General features: G+C 39.9%; 1 protein-coding gene across 1 annotated transcript in view; it reads right to left on the bottom strand.

Moving 5' to 3' along the window:
* The window catches only part of TRIO (trio Rho guanine nucleotide exchange factor), a 248,568-nt gene that overhangs the window by 125,110 nt on the left and 108,271 nt on the right, over window positions 1-15,187 (bottom strand). Inside the window, exon 11 of the mRNA XM_082288588.1 lies at window positions 9,494-9,685. Within this exon, the coding sequence (XP_082144714.1) occupies window positions 9,494-9,685 (192 nt within the window). The remainder of the gene's footprint in view (window positions 1-9,493; window positions 9,686-15,187) is intronic.

Below are 15,187 nucleotides of genomic sequence, written 5' to 3' on the forward strand. Positions count from 1 at the left end.
ACAAAATAGAGAGACAAATCAGATATAAGAAGTTATTGTCGTCATGATGGTGGCTGCTCTCCTGATTTCAATCTCACACTGTAACAAAAAAAAATCATCATAAGGAATTCTACCAGTTAATTCGACATTCTTCCTCCCTGTGTCACACGTGCACATATCCCTGCTCAAAAATGCCCATTCACTGCAGCTTACACAAAACCCCCGTGGTATATGCTGGACAGGTATCACTGCTGGTCACGTGAAGAACCCTGTGGTGTTCTTTTCCACTATTTCATGATGGAAATTGTAGCATCCTAAGCTCTGCGTGAAAGTCACTCATCAGCAAACCATCAGCCATCTATTGTGGAACTGAAAAAAAGCAGCAGGAGCACGGCTGTGTCCTGCAACGCTCCCATGAGCAGCACCAACATCACACTGGAACAGCTGCTCTCACAGGAAGCATTCAAACCCAGTCCCTCCTGTCTATTTTACTATTCCATCCTGAATGCTGCAATTCCAAGAACAAGAGTTTGTTTTTTATCCCAAAAGAGTAACTCTAATCAAAAGTATTAAGGTCTTTTGATGACATTTCAATCTCTCCCTCTGAAAATTTTAGAGATTTGTTGAATCTAATTAAAAGGTTAACATTGTTAAAATACGTAACTAAACAATCAAAACTGGCTTAATTTCAAAATCTGAGAAACTCAAATGTTTTCTTTATTTCTTTGCTAAACGTTTTCTACAGAAATAGCCATTTCATGCTGCTGTTTGTATATGTATGTTCTGATCATAAAGGTTTCCTAAGTACTACATTAAAATAGAAAACTCAGTGAATGATTCCCAATCTTGATTAATTAGTTCCTTTGAAGCTTTTTTTTAAAATCAAATGCTAGTTTTGGTATCTCATAGCTTTACATGCCTTCTTGTGGGTTTTGAGTAAACCAAGCTATAGGCTAAGTTTTCACAATTGGGATGAACTAATGGGATTTAACTAGACTTTTTTCTACAAATCTACTACCCCCTGCTCCCCAAACCAGAACTGTCCATACACAGTTATTCTGACTACTCATATGCTTCAAAGACAATGCTTGTCACAAACCTGAACGCAACTCCACAGTTGTAAACACCACAAGCTCAAGGCACAGCGGTCTTTCTTATTGAAAGGGGCACAAATCAATAGAACTTAACAAGTGGGTCAGAAGCACTCATCAACATTCATTCCAGCATAACCCAATGCAGCATCCAAATGGTTTTTTTCCAAATGTGTACTTTGGAATGCAACTTTAACTGGGAAACAAATGAAACTTAAGAGCAAGAAGCCTGAAAATACAACCTGAAAATTTTACTCAATGCCTAGAGGACATGAATTTATTCCTCTCTTGGCTTGTGAAGTTTATGCCTAAGCTATAAAAATAGGGCATCAAGTCAGAGATCTTCCAAGTGAGCTGGTGTGTACACAGAACCAGTACAGCTTTCAACTGTGCAGATACAGACATTTGACAGCAACACTTTGCTGCTTACTGCAATGTGCTTGGTGCTGGCTGGAAGACCTCTACGTGCTTACATACACTCCATGCTTACTGCACTGCCTACAAAAGGCCAAATCTACACAGGTATTTACTACAGAGAAACTGGGATTAAATAATTTTGAGTCTTTCAGACCATATCAAGTTTGCCCAATAGGTCCCTCAGAAGTACTTGTACTGCAGCTGAAGACAGGTCTGAGAGCCACTTCAATTTTTAACAACATGCCTTCTGCAGCTGTGTCAGACCTCTAGAAGGAATACACCTCATCTCTTCATTTCTTATTCTTCACATACACTTTAGCCACTTCCATAACTGGGTGGAGATCTGGCAGAAGCAACAAAACCTACAAGCGCTTGACTGGTGAGGTGAGGTACTGTGCACGTGAATAACTCCCTCAAGCTCACCCTGGATGCTGGAGACCAAGCCAACAGAGGACACGCAGACCTTTCCCTCTGCAGAGCCAGTTCAGGGTAACACACCACCTGCCTCGAGCAGAAGGACACGGGCACCAGCACAACCAAGTGTTACACTGGCTGGCTTAGTGCCTGGTCAGCATGGCATCACTATAAACATAGTATCTGGCCCCCAAGGTACTCAAGGGCTCAAAAATACACTGTGTTTGCCCAGCCCATGAGCTGAACTGTCCACCTCTTGGGAAGCAAAAACACTTTATGAAAAGTGCAGAGAGAGAAGGAGAGTAATTAGTATGCATTACTTGCCTAGCTGTGATTCATATGCTGTTGAAAGCGGAACAATTTAAGCCATTTTTGAAGTGACTAAACAGCTCTGTGACACTTCCATAGCAAAAGTTCCTTTAATACATTACCAAACAAGCTTTTACTTTTTTCCACCAAGTTAGTTTGTGACAAACATCTTCGTCTCAAAATAATCTAGGTGTTTATAAACAAAAGTTATAATAAAGCCACCACAGATGAATAAAACTGTGAGGTTATTAAAGCTGGATAGAAATTCATGCACTGTACTGAGAGAAGCTTAATTCTTAATGGGTGGCAGTAGCCAGCTGGTTCCTCTGCAGCTTTCAAACCAGAACGAGCCCTGGATATACTGGAAATTACATAAATTACCTTGTTTTCAGATACAAAATTAAGGCTGAAGACTGTACAAGGTTGCACAGCAAAGCCAAAAGAAAGCAAACAGTTTACAGCAGGGGGTGAACAGAGACTAGAGCTTACCCATACATGTTCATCAGTGCAGAACTACAGATTTTACAGTGAAATGACTTTCTGAAGTAACACATCATTCCATAAAAGAGAGCTTGGCAACAAAAATCCAGTGGGGAAAAAAATCACAAACTCATCATTAAAAAACTATTAACTTTCTCTCGGTGTGAACTTTTGAGCAACTTCCAGTCATGTTTTTTTCTATTCTTTGTAAGAGAAGTAACATGAAGATCCCTAAACAAACCATCAAGTCCTGTGATCTCGGTAAGAGCTTTATCCAGCGGCAAGACAGCTCTAACATACAGTGAGAAAACTGCATACATAACTCAATCCAGTCACAGAAGGAGGTTCTTCTCCTCTTTTCATCTGCTCTTTGCATCTTATCAGAATTAAAATTGGAGAGGGAAATAAAATTCTGAATCCCTGACAGGCAAATGTTTCACTCAGCAGATTTTTTTCTTGATCTAAATATAGCACAGACTAAGAAACATCTGCTTGAATGAGCCTGCATCCTGTACTACCTCTTTCCTAAGTTCTTGGGAGCATGCCATTAGTCACTGAGATGGTATTATTTCAATTGTCTGCAACATCCTGGAAGTTTCAGTGTTTCCATCATGGGCCTCTATCCATTTAAGTCCCATCTCTGTAATCTCCTGAAAGACTGCAGTTAAATAAGACCCTACTGTACTTTGTTGAATATAAACAGAGAACAATTATTTTTGAGTAAATACTTTACCCAAGAGCACAGAGTTATTTTATTAGGGTAAAATATCCATCGCACTCTTTCACAATTTATTTTTTCATTTTTATAATAACAGCTTTTGGATTCTCAGTCTGCCTTTTCAGTAGGCTCAGGCAAAGAAAGGCACGCGGTTTCTGCGTGTAAAAACTGCAAATTCCTCTTTCTGCCCCCGCCCCCCAGCACATTGTTGCAGTATGTGCATTACCACAGGCACAGTTGTTGAAGGAGCTATTATTTGTACAGGGCCAAGTGTTGCAATACTATTCCCTAACAAGTATGTCTAGGCATAGAAAGGGGCTCTGTGTGTATGTTGGCCTGTAAGCTTTGGCTTTCAGGATATGCAGTGGACAAAGTATGCGTCTTTTTAAAAACAAAAACCTTAAAATGTTAAACCCCCTGGAGTTTGTCTTCCAGGGTCTTTCAGTAGCATTTAAGATGCTAAATGCCTGCATTTTTTTTTTCATTAAATATAATTACCTTTAAAAGCTTCAAATACCCCTATCTATTGTATGGTTATAAAGGTATTAATTTCCAATTCAGAATAAAGTCATCCTTGCAGCAAAACCAAGTTTCCCACATGTTCACAAAATTACATCAACTACTGTTAATATTTGCCTGCTAACACTACCCTATTAACATTTGCCCTATTTCTTAACTGAACAAGAGAAAATTGTCTATACATAGCTTAACAGAGCATAAAGGCCTACTTCTGCCTCACTTTTGTCAAGCACTTTGTGCTATTTCAGTAACACTTGGACTTAAATTTCATCCCTTTTTCCAAGGAAAGGAGCTACCATTATTGAAAAACTCAAGAGAGAAGAAAACCTGTGCTGGGAAACTAAACTGCAGTCCTACCAGCAGTAAGCCACTACACACTTGAGTGGGCAGCCGCTGGAAGTGTTTCTCATTTCAGATTTAAAAGTGTCCTCCAGAACTTTCAGACTCCAGATGAGCAGCGAATCAAAATACTGACCAGAGTGCACTTTGTATCTTTTGCGAGACCTGTTAGATCGACCACTGCTGTGCTATAATGACACCATAAAAACATTGGAGATGCACAAGCCTGAAGGATAAAGCCTTTTACACTTAGATAGTGGCATCCAAAAGATGCTCCACTGCCTGGAAACAGCAAGCAGAGGAGAAAGCAGCCTTTCTGTGACATGCAAATTTAACCTGTAGACCACCAGCACAAAGATCAAACACCCAGGAAGGACAAGCAACCAAAGGAGCAGGGCTGTCATCTTGATGCCTTACGTTTTAACCTTTATATTTTTCAGATTCTGTACTGTTTGGTGTGTGACTCTGAAAGTTTCTTGTGGCCTGGTAATTTCTGCTCTCGTGCTGGGTGGACATGGCAGGGCCTCTCCAGGCCTGCTTTTCAAGGACACTTAGACTGTCCTGGGCAGAAGAGTATAAACCAAAGAGCCTCTAAAGGGGGGGTAAGCTGAAGGGAAAACTGAAGCTTTAATTAGAGAATTAACCCTGCTATGCAGATGAACCAAACCTATAAAAGAGTGAAGAACTTGTGACCTGTTGTCCCTCTTGGGGTCCAGTTTGAGAATGGATTCGGGCTCCCCAGGGTGTACCTTTGAAGGCCTTTCAAGTGAGTGCCTCTTTTGTTCCCTTGCTCCTGCCTGGTCTCTGTTTCTGGGAGGCCTCTCAAGGCATCAATCTCAGGATCTACCTCGAGATGAAACAAATGCAAGGCTGTGCGAGGGACACACTCCTACACTGGGCAATGCAGAGGAGGGCACATATCCAGGAGTGAGTTGTGAGACAAAGTGAAACCATTATCAACAAGCTTCTTTGAATCAAATGCACATGCCTCATAGGTAGATGTGAATGAATGGGCAGCACTGTGGCCAGAGCAAGGCCTCCGCTGCCTTCCCATGCACTGGCATCCTCAAAATGATGCCACCTTCCTTCCAAAGCTTGCACAGACTACTGTTTCATTACTTTGGTAACGAAGGCCTTGTATCTGAAAACCTAGCCAATTCCACTTCCCCTCTCTTTGTTTCAACCTCAGTCTACTCTAGAGCAAAGTTTAGTCTGAGTAAGATGAAAAAAGAAGAGACATGTCTTCTAGTAACACCATTAAGCACATTGTGTATACATAAAAAGTGCTCTGAGCTATTTTATAATCGACTTGTCAGAATAAACACAAAAGGTTATATGCAAAAAAGCAACAGGCTCTTAAGAGATACTCTCTTCCACATACAGTCAGCCTGAACTGCATTCCCACACTTGACTCAAGTTAGGAAAATATCTGTTGCTCTACTTTGGCACTACAACAAACACCTGGCTTGGACAGGATTTCAGTCTTCCCACTCACAGATGCTGAGGGAGCCATTCTGGAGAGAGTGTGTGTGCACATGTGTATGTCTGTGTATGGAAGAATTTGAACTCACACCAAAATGCTGTTCATCTCTACTCTGTGACACACTTCACAGCAGAGACTATTGAGACTCCTGCTCCTGTGTTCTGCACACAACCTTTTATAACTGTTTGTTACTGTTATCTTTGTTTTTAACTGTTATCTTTCACCTGTGCAATTTTTTTCTCACCTCAACCCTTGCGATACTATTAGATGTCCAACGGCACAAAAGCCATAAGGGTTCCACTGTCCTGCAATGGTCTGTTTCAGATGTTCAGTTGTATCTTGCCCATCCTCAGGCCAGGAATCTGTCAAGACACAGTACTTCCAATGCAAAGATCCTGACAGGGGTATGATCCAAAACACTTTTAAAGCTTGCCAGTGCACAGCTTAACTTCAGTACATCACTTACTGAGAAGGCTGGCTTATAGATTGAAATTTCTCACTGTTTGCATGGGAGCTAAAAATCAATGTTCACAACCTTACAACTTTAAAACTAGTAATAAGACAGCAGCATATAATCACAATTTATAAATAGCAAGCAACTGATTTTCTCAGATCACCATGAAGCAAAATGAGTGGTACCATTACATAACACTGTACTTCTGTCATTTCTGAATAGATCCTTTTTTTCCCCAGTGAAAACTGTTGTCTATTGAGGTTAGTCTATGAGGAGTCTGAGAACTTGTATGTTGGTTTTTTGATGTTTGTAAGCCACAGCGAGTTCTACCAGCTTATAACTACCTCACTACAAAAATTTCTGGAAATGCTGAAGACAGACAGTATTTTCCATGTGCATCGTAAGAGGCTGCTGCACACATACTACACAGCTGCTCTGTGCACACATATAGCAAGAGTCTGTTACTTCCAGGACAAGCTTCCTGTGGCCATCACACTGCTGAAAGCAGAAACTGTGCTGATTTACTCAGCATGAACAGAGTGAGAGTACTGTGCAGTCACTGAAGGGCTGATGCTTCCCAGGGAAGCTGGGAAACGTTGCAGGCAAATTCTGTGCCAGGTATAAAGGTTATGTAAATCTACAGGGGAGAAGTGGTACTGGAATACTTGCATCCAAATGAGAAGCATTCATTCAACAAGCAGAATTTCTGGGGGAAAGAATAAAACATACTGAAACATCCTACTTCAAAGAAATCAAGTGATTGGAAGGATACTGGAGCCAGATTTCAAAGTTTCAAACAGCCAATAACTCAGACAAACAGTTTCTCTAAGCTCTGTAGCTCCCTCCAAACTGTCACACACAAACAGGGGTTTAACTCTTAATACCTATTTTTTTACCACCACAAAAAGATACAAGAGACAGAATTCACCCTGAATACTTCAACGGCAAAATGCCTTGGTGGTGTTTTGCTTTGTTTGGGGTTTTTTTGGGTGGGGGGGGGGGGGTTGATCAGTTGGTAGGTTGGGTTTTTTGGTGTTGTTTTTGTATGTATTTATTTTTTTATTTAACAACTAAGGCACCTCTTTCTGGTTAAACAGCTAACCTATTATCCTACTGCTTGAACTCCTCCCTTCACTAGCTAAGTGTGCATGTTAATCTCTTCACAATACAGCAGAAAGCTTATGTTGCTTACAGGTATGCACTAATTTATTCAGCGACTTCCCACATCCTGAAGGAGAAACACAATTCTCCTGCCAATAAAGCATGGATGACTTTCAGGTTAGGGCATTTTTATCTTCCATCTGCTTTGTGATGCCTTCTCAGCACTCCACACGCATGTTTGATAACAAACAACATGCTCTTGAAAACAGATCACAATACAGAAAGCACAGGAGAGCTTTGAGCTTGCTCTTTCTTTGCACCTGAACCAAGGACCAGTCTACTACCTATGAACCACCCGCCTCACTCTCTCATCTGTATTTTTTAAGTAGAATGCAAATATATAAAAATACATCCTCCCTTACACAAATAGGTAGTTTGAAAATTTTTCCTTGCTTTACTAAGTATAAAGGTCATCCACACCACAAAACAAACAAAAAAAAATCAACACCAGCCACTATAGTACTTTTCCACCAAAGTCCGGACTGCAAAGAGGCTTCCACAGTAACAGCTGTGCGTGCTTATAGACTCAAAATAATAGCCATTTTCCCAAAGAAATAAATCAAAATACAGAATTTTTTTTTCTTTTCAATAAAACATTATTATCTAAGGGAGCACTGGCAATGTGCCAGCACATCTGGATCAGCCTCCCAGAATTATTCAACAGTGACTCACACATCAGTCTGCCTTTCAGGTTTTTTTCATTTTTGAAAGCAAATCCTTTTACACTTTTGGTCTTTCATCACTACAACCAACTGTATTCTACTTAAATACCATTCCAGCTGTTGCTCTTGATGCTAAGAAACACAGGTAATGAAGAAATATATATAAAAAACATGAACACATTTCAGCAGCTGACTGCTTCTGTGCTTCACAACAAATAATAGACCAGTACTATTTGCTTGAGAAACTGAAACAAAAAAGCTGCCCCCTAAGAACAGTTTATGAAACAGCATTTATATTTTGTTTGAACAAGCAGAGAGTCCTGTGAGAGTATTGGCAAGGAACCATCTAACAGAAAACTGATGGGGGAGCTATGTACTCATGTCTAAAGCTAAAAAAAAATTCAATCCTGACCTCCTTCAAAGACCAACTGCTTTGTGCTTTTGTTTCAAGTGCTAAGCAGATGTTTCACTTACAAAAAACTCCCCCTCTTATCCTCTAGGAGGTTTTGCTGAAGAAGCTACTTTGAATACTACACTTTGCCACTAAACAGACCATTTCACAATGTACAGTGAAGGGAAGGAAGACGGACTGGGACATGCTATGATCCAGAAGCTTTTCATATTTTCACTGAGTTCGAACAGTGAGGAGATTTAACATGAGCTCAAAACAGAAACCAAATAACCTAAGCTTGTCAAAAACCAGAACACCTTACTGACATCCTTATTATTGCTGTAGCCTGTTCCATCCTCTCCCATGAGCTTATAAATTCACATGTTCTGTGTTCTGAATTGGAGCAAAAAGCTAATCTTACTGAAAATTAAGTGTGGCGGAATTTTATTTCTCCTGCTGAATTACTTCAATCTTTGAAGAAGACTAAAAATTGCAGACATGAGGCAAACCATTGTCCCTAGCAGATAAGCTCTTTAGGTTGCAAAGAACTGTCAATATACAAGATAACAATTCGATGTGCAAAACAGAGAAATAAACAAAGTCTCTCTGGGCAACAGGGCTGCCTTATGTAGCCTTGTGCTTCTGCCACACTTTTCAGTCTCCTGAACCATGACAATCTAACCATGTGCCTGGTAACTCAGACAACAGGAGAGCTGGCTGGATAAAAAAACAGAAGTGCACAGTATTTCCCCCCACAATGCTGACTTACAGCTGTACCAGTTCCCTGATCTGACCCTCCTCCCTTCCCTGTGACTGAACAAGCATGCGTATTTGCACAACAAAGGAGGTAAAAGCTGCTTCTGAAAGTAAAAAATCAAATCAAATTTTTAAAAAATCCTTGAACAGAACCACCATGATACCCCAGCTCACAATCCACAGTGCATTCCAAACCAAAACTCATCATACAACAGGGGTTTTCATTATGTCCTATGGCAAGGTTCTAGCCATGAAAGCAACACTGGACAACACTGCATTTAGGGCTTGAAGTTATCGCCACAACTTAGCGGAAGTTTTACCTCTTTAACGTGAGTGTGAAAGGACACAGACATGTCCAGCAGGATCTTGCGCTGCTCCACACGCCTGACAAAATCCTGTATCCGGTCTTCGAGCTGATGGGCAGCTTGAAAGATTTCCTCCGGGTCACACTCCCCAGTCTGAGCAAGCTGTTCTGCTGCTTCTAGGAGCTTATCTGCATTGGTGTATGTGTTCTGGAGGGAAATAAGTCAGTTTCACAGGATTAAATGAAAGAAAAGTAAGTCAGTATATTTTAAAGCCACTCCACCAGTGAAAACAAAATTAGAAAAAGGCCCTTGGAATGTATTTTTCTTTCTTCTTTTCTTAAAAGTAGTACAGTATAAACTTACTAAAGATTTTGTTATATTTATATACAATTTTTCACCTAACTGTGAATAAATTAATTCCTTAGCTCCTTATTTATGTCTATTCAAATGTCTCCTTGACACATAACTTGGAATTAATATTTTATAGTCACATCTAGAATAAAGATCATCCTAAATGCCTAATTACTTGCAAACTGGCCTACTTCAACACTGGAAAAATCACTACAGTCAGGGAGAGAAGACTTTTCAAATGTGTACTGCTAGAGCTGAAAAAATGCAGTCTGCTGAGAGAAATACTTAACATCAAGTCCACACATCCAGCAGGAAGGTGGAAAGTGACCAAGCACAGAAGGAGAACATTCCTCTCCATCCTTACAGAAGTCAGGCATCCAAAATTCATGTATCAAGTGTATCATCATTTGTGAAAAAGCAGCAGCATAAGAAGATTTAGAAGTCAGCTATGGCTGAGTGTCTGAGTGGAATACTGTCCCAATATATCCTAGGATTAAAAAATGGAGATCAGAAGTCCTGTGAGAGACTTGGGTCTAAGCAGAAAAAGAACTGGAGAAGTCTGGTCTCTGACGTGCTATGGTGCAGAGGAGACACAGGTGTTTAATAACTCTTAAAGCTCTGCATTTGCAGCCTGCCTCAATATCTTTCTCATTAATTCAAAACAGGACTGAGTCCAAACTTCTGTTATGCTTCAGGTGCTCTTTTTTGAGCCTAACCTCGGGTTTTCATGTTTTAGAATGGTTCTCAAAACTCTCATCAAGGAAGGTTAGAAGAACGTTAACCACTGGAGAAAACAAACTGAAGCCATGTCTAGACTAAAGCAGCTTTGCTCACGTCACCCCATTAGGTCTTCTGATAGGTTTGCACCACAGACTAAAAAAGAAGAAAGCATTCCTGACAATGTAAACAACACCTTTTTTGTTTCCCTTCTGCCCTTCCATGTTCTCCCAACCCCAATTACATCAGGTTAAAACACTCCTTGGAAAGATAAATTAGGCCTATGCAAATGTGCTTTTCTTTGCCATAAATATAGTATCACACCTCTAATTAACATTATACTATCCACAAAAATTAAATCCAAGTCCAGCCCTAAAACTGAACTAACGGACAGGAAACAAGAGCTCTCCCCCAGGGTATCAGGAAAATTACTAGACTAGCCCAGGACAGATTACATGACTCAGTGAAGCTTTCACATATTTGGGGGGAGTTCTCCCTTAATTTATTATGATCTGTTTATGCAAGGAATTAAATCCATGATGTTCCTTGACTTTGCCTATGTAACTCTCAGCCCTTCCTTAACTTTCAGCTTTTTAGTTGCATGGAGAGATAGAGAACTCCTTCCTGGTTTCCCTGGGAAAGCCTGCAGAGACAAACATAAGCTTATCCTATTCAGTGGGGAATGTGGTACTCCATGCCCCAGACCACTGAGGCCACTGTCCCAGGCCAGGCTGGCCCTGAACACACTCTGAGCTGTGCTTGGGGTATTCCACCTTCTCGGGCTGCAGCTCACACGCCTTCAAGGGGCACGGCCGAAGAGCCTCAAGGCACTCCTCAAACAACAACTACTTCATCAGTCCACAGCACCACACCCAGCTGCAGATGGCTGAAACAGAAGTTTCCCCTTTTCATTAAAACTTTATCTCACATGTGAAGCATTGTTTACGAATTCCAGGAGTATCTTCCTCTTACACAGGCCCAGGCACATCTGACTTCTCTTTCTGTAAAGGGGATGGTGAACTGCCTGTATTTAAAAAAGATCACAGCCTGGATGCTGCTTCAAAAGGGGTTGTGATTCTCAAACTTAGCAGCAGGCACACACCTTATTGCTCAAATTTCACTTCCAAGTAGAGCTGGAATAGAACGTAAACTACCCTTTGGAACAGAAATCACATCAACTAGGTGTTCGGTACTAACAACTGCCTTTCCCAGCTCTCTGTTCACTTCTAAACAATGCTCAGAGGGAAAAAAGCAGTAATGTGAAGATTTTGAAAATGCTCATCCCAAGGGGCAGCCTCCAGTTGAAAGTCAGGCAAAAAGAGCAGGAGTTCTTCCTTGATGCTGCTTATGCCAATTTCCTAAAGTGACAAAGGAGCCTTCATGGTGACAAACTTCCTCAGGATATCTCCATTAGTACACTCTCCCGAAATCCCAGGGGAAAAGAAGGAGCCCCCTAAGAACTTCAAGACTACCTGTAGTCCATTGCTCTGTGCCCCAAGGTGCAACTCTTTAATAGGCATTCTTCTCCAAAATTATGAAAAATTCTCCATAATGGAATTTACTCCCTTCCCCAACAACAAATTCCATCATTTTCTAATCCTTCTGTTAAGGAATGTTTTCTAAATATTATTCACAAAGAACAAACACCATATTTTTAGAAAGCATATGAAGTGATACATCACAGAAAACCCAAAGGTTAAATTTCAGACACTAGTGCAGAAATGAGTACTACTGACAGTAAGTACAGCAACAGAAGTCAGTGGAGGTATGGACTGCATTTCATACAGTCTGGAGTTTACTGTGGTCTGGAATGGGAAGAGAGACACATGGATGGCCTGAGATCAGCAGAGGTATACAATCATTAAAGGTATAGAAAATATGATAGATTACTCATTAAGTACAGTGGACACTATCACATTTAAGCATCAGACAATACACTTAAAATGAAAAACCAAAGCACTTTTCATCTAAGGAGCAATTAAATTGCATAACTCATTGCCGCAGGGTCTGGCATACATTCCAAGATCATAAATGGGTTCTAAAAGTAGGCTAATTAAAGAAAGAAAAGTCCATCAGTGATTATTAAATACTGGTTCTGATGGATCCTTCAGTTCCAACATCAAACAGGCTCAGATAACTGGGAGGGTAACGGTAACTTTTTAAGCATACAGTCCCTTTCCTTTATGCATCTGGTGATAGCCACCAGATACTATAAGACAGGGACCTTTAATTTGATGTATTGCAACCATTCCATGGGTAAAGTTCAGAAGCAATCCAAATTCATAACCTGCTTTTATAACCTTAAAGGAGGTGGGAACTGGTGTTGATAAGGAAATGAAGGGTGCATTCAGCCAAGGTTTGGAAGATTTTTTTTTGTGCATCTCTTGCACCAAGAAGACCTTTTCATGGAAAAAGAGTCCATTAATTAATTCTTGCCATACACCTTTTGTGGTTTTTGAGCATAGACTACTGTCAAAAAGCAGACACAGATCATATTTGAAACATGAAAAGCTGACTTAGCATTTCATACAAAAATGCATGGAAAAGTACAACTACAATATTGACCTGTATCCAGAGCTTTTAAGTTGAAAATTCACACCCATAAGTGAATCAATTATGTCAAAATTTGGACACTTAACACATTAACTAAACAGTCTCATGGACACAAAGAAGAACATGGAGAGAAGGTGAAAAAAGGAAGAAAAAGGTGGGTAAGTAGAAATTGAACTGGACAGGCTTTACATGAAAAGAGCAACGCAATTTTACAATAGCGGGTGCAAGTCAAAGTGAGTATGTGTAGCATGTATTTGTCATCAGAATTTAGGGAGGATTATTCGCTGAGTTTTGACTATCCAGTTTTTGTAGTGTAAGAAGAAGTGTTAAATAAAAAAAAAACCCCTTCATTTCACATGAATTTTAAAGTGACTAATTTGTGAGACCACAGCCCATTGGCTGGAATGTCTTTTCTATTTGACACGCAGCTTATTTTAAAATCTCTTTGAATGCTGTGGAGGAAACAGCACCTCATTCACATTAAAAAAAGAACGTGGGAAGAAGCAGAAAGGAAGAAAAAAGAAAAAAATAATTTTCACTCCCCTTAAAATGAGGCATTAGCCTTTGACCAGGAACATGCCAACATTACTGTCGGCTCCCTGGATTTGCCAGAGCATTGCCAAGACAGTGACACTTCACTTAACATTACTTTCTCTCAACTTCTGACTAGAACTGATTGAAAACCCCTGATAATGCCTAGAGTCCTATTAAAAACAAACCAAAACAAAATCACAACAAAAAGAGCAACAACAACAACAACAAGTCCAAAATCAAAAACACAAAAAAGACCTGGACCAACCAGAAATGTAGGCAGAAAATAAGTCAGCCAAAAGTTACTAATGCTTTAACAAGGATGGCAGATTGCTGTTTTATACTTGAACGTAATCTCCCTTGTAACAGCAACAACAGAAATGCCTTTTGGCCTGCTTATATTCAGTTTTACAGCAAGCAAGAGGAACAACTCAGAGGGTGTGCCTCTCTTGGCAGTAACTCACTACACATTCAAGAGTTAGAGATGAAAAAAATACTTATTAGATCATTTTGTCCATCCTTCTGTCAGTGGAAGATAATCCCCTGTAGTATATTTAAGTTCTTTGACCAATCTAAGTTTTCAGTATCTCCAAAAATAGAACTTCCACCCATTCCCCGAAGAAATAATTTCAAACTCCAGTAACATTCACTTTTAGGAAGTATTTAGTAAGCATTTGCTTTACAATTTTCTGCTTTAAAGTATAATGCAAATTAAGATGCTTTTTGTAACATTTCTATGCACTTCATCCCCTTTTAGCTACTCAAACATTTTCTTCTTCTTTGTCCAAATAATACAGTATTAAGTATGAGATCATTCAGGCTTTGTTAAGTATCTTATGGAAATAGATTCCTGCTTGTCTGACCCAGAGAAATAAGTATTTCCACATGGAAAATATTACTTTTTACTAAAAATGAAGTAATAGACATGCATATAGAAAATCCAGCATGTATATATACAAAAGTAACACCTATTCTTTTTGAAAATTTTACAGGAAATCAATTTTGAGGAAGTTTTCTGATGCTATTTCAAGTCCTCAGCCACTGGAGTGCTCTAAGACTGTATTTACAATAAAATTTTATCAAGAGCTTAATATCTTCCACTAGACAGGCAAACTGTAAACAACACTTCTGATGCATCCCCCATAGTAGGTGTCACTGCTGAACTCCTGCATATCATGTCAAAATTACCTAATAACATTGTCTTCTGTTTGACTGAAGCACCACTGTATCAACCCCACATTGGGAGATTTTTTTTGATTAATCTTGGAGTTGTTTTCTCCTACCAGTCATTAAGACTGGGTGGACAGTGCATGTTACTAATGGGGAAGATTCAGGCCTTCTGCTTCCTGCACAGGGTTTTTCTTCACCTCACATCCCCTTTTAGAGGCTGACAGGTACACCAGCTCCTTGTTAAGCTCCCTGTACTCCTCTGTATCTCTATTTGTTTTGACTTTTTTCACAGAAAAAATGTGTTTTGAAGTTGTATCATCAGTTCCACTTAAGGCTAAACTAAGGGTATCAGTGATTCAGAAGAGGAAGGCATACACAAACTCAATT

Source organism: Coloeus monedula, assembly GCF_965178545.1.
Source record: "Coloeus monedula genome assembly, chromosome: 1".
Taxonomy (NCBI): domain Eukaryota; kingdom Metazoa; phylum Chordata; class Aves; order Passeriformes; family Corvidae; genus Coloeus; species Coloeus monedula.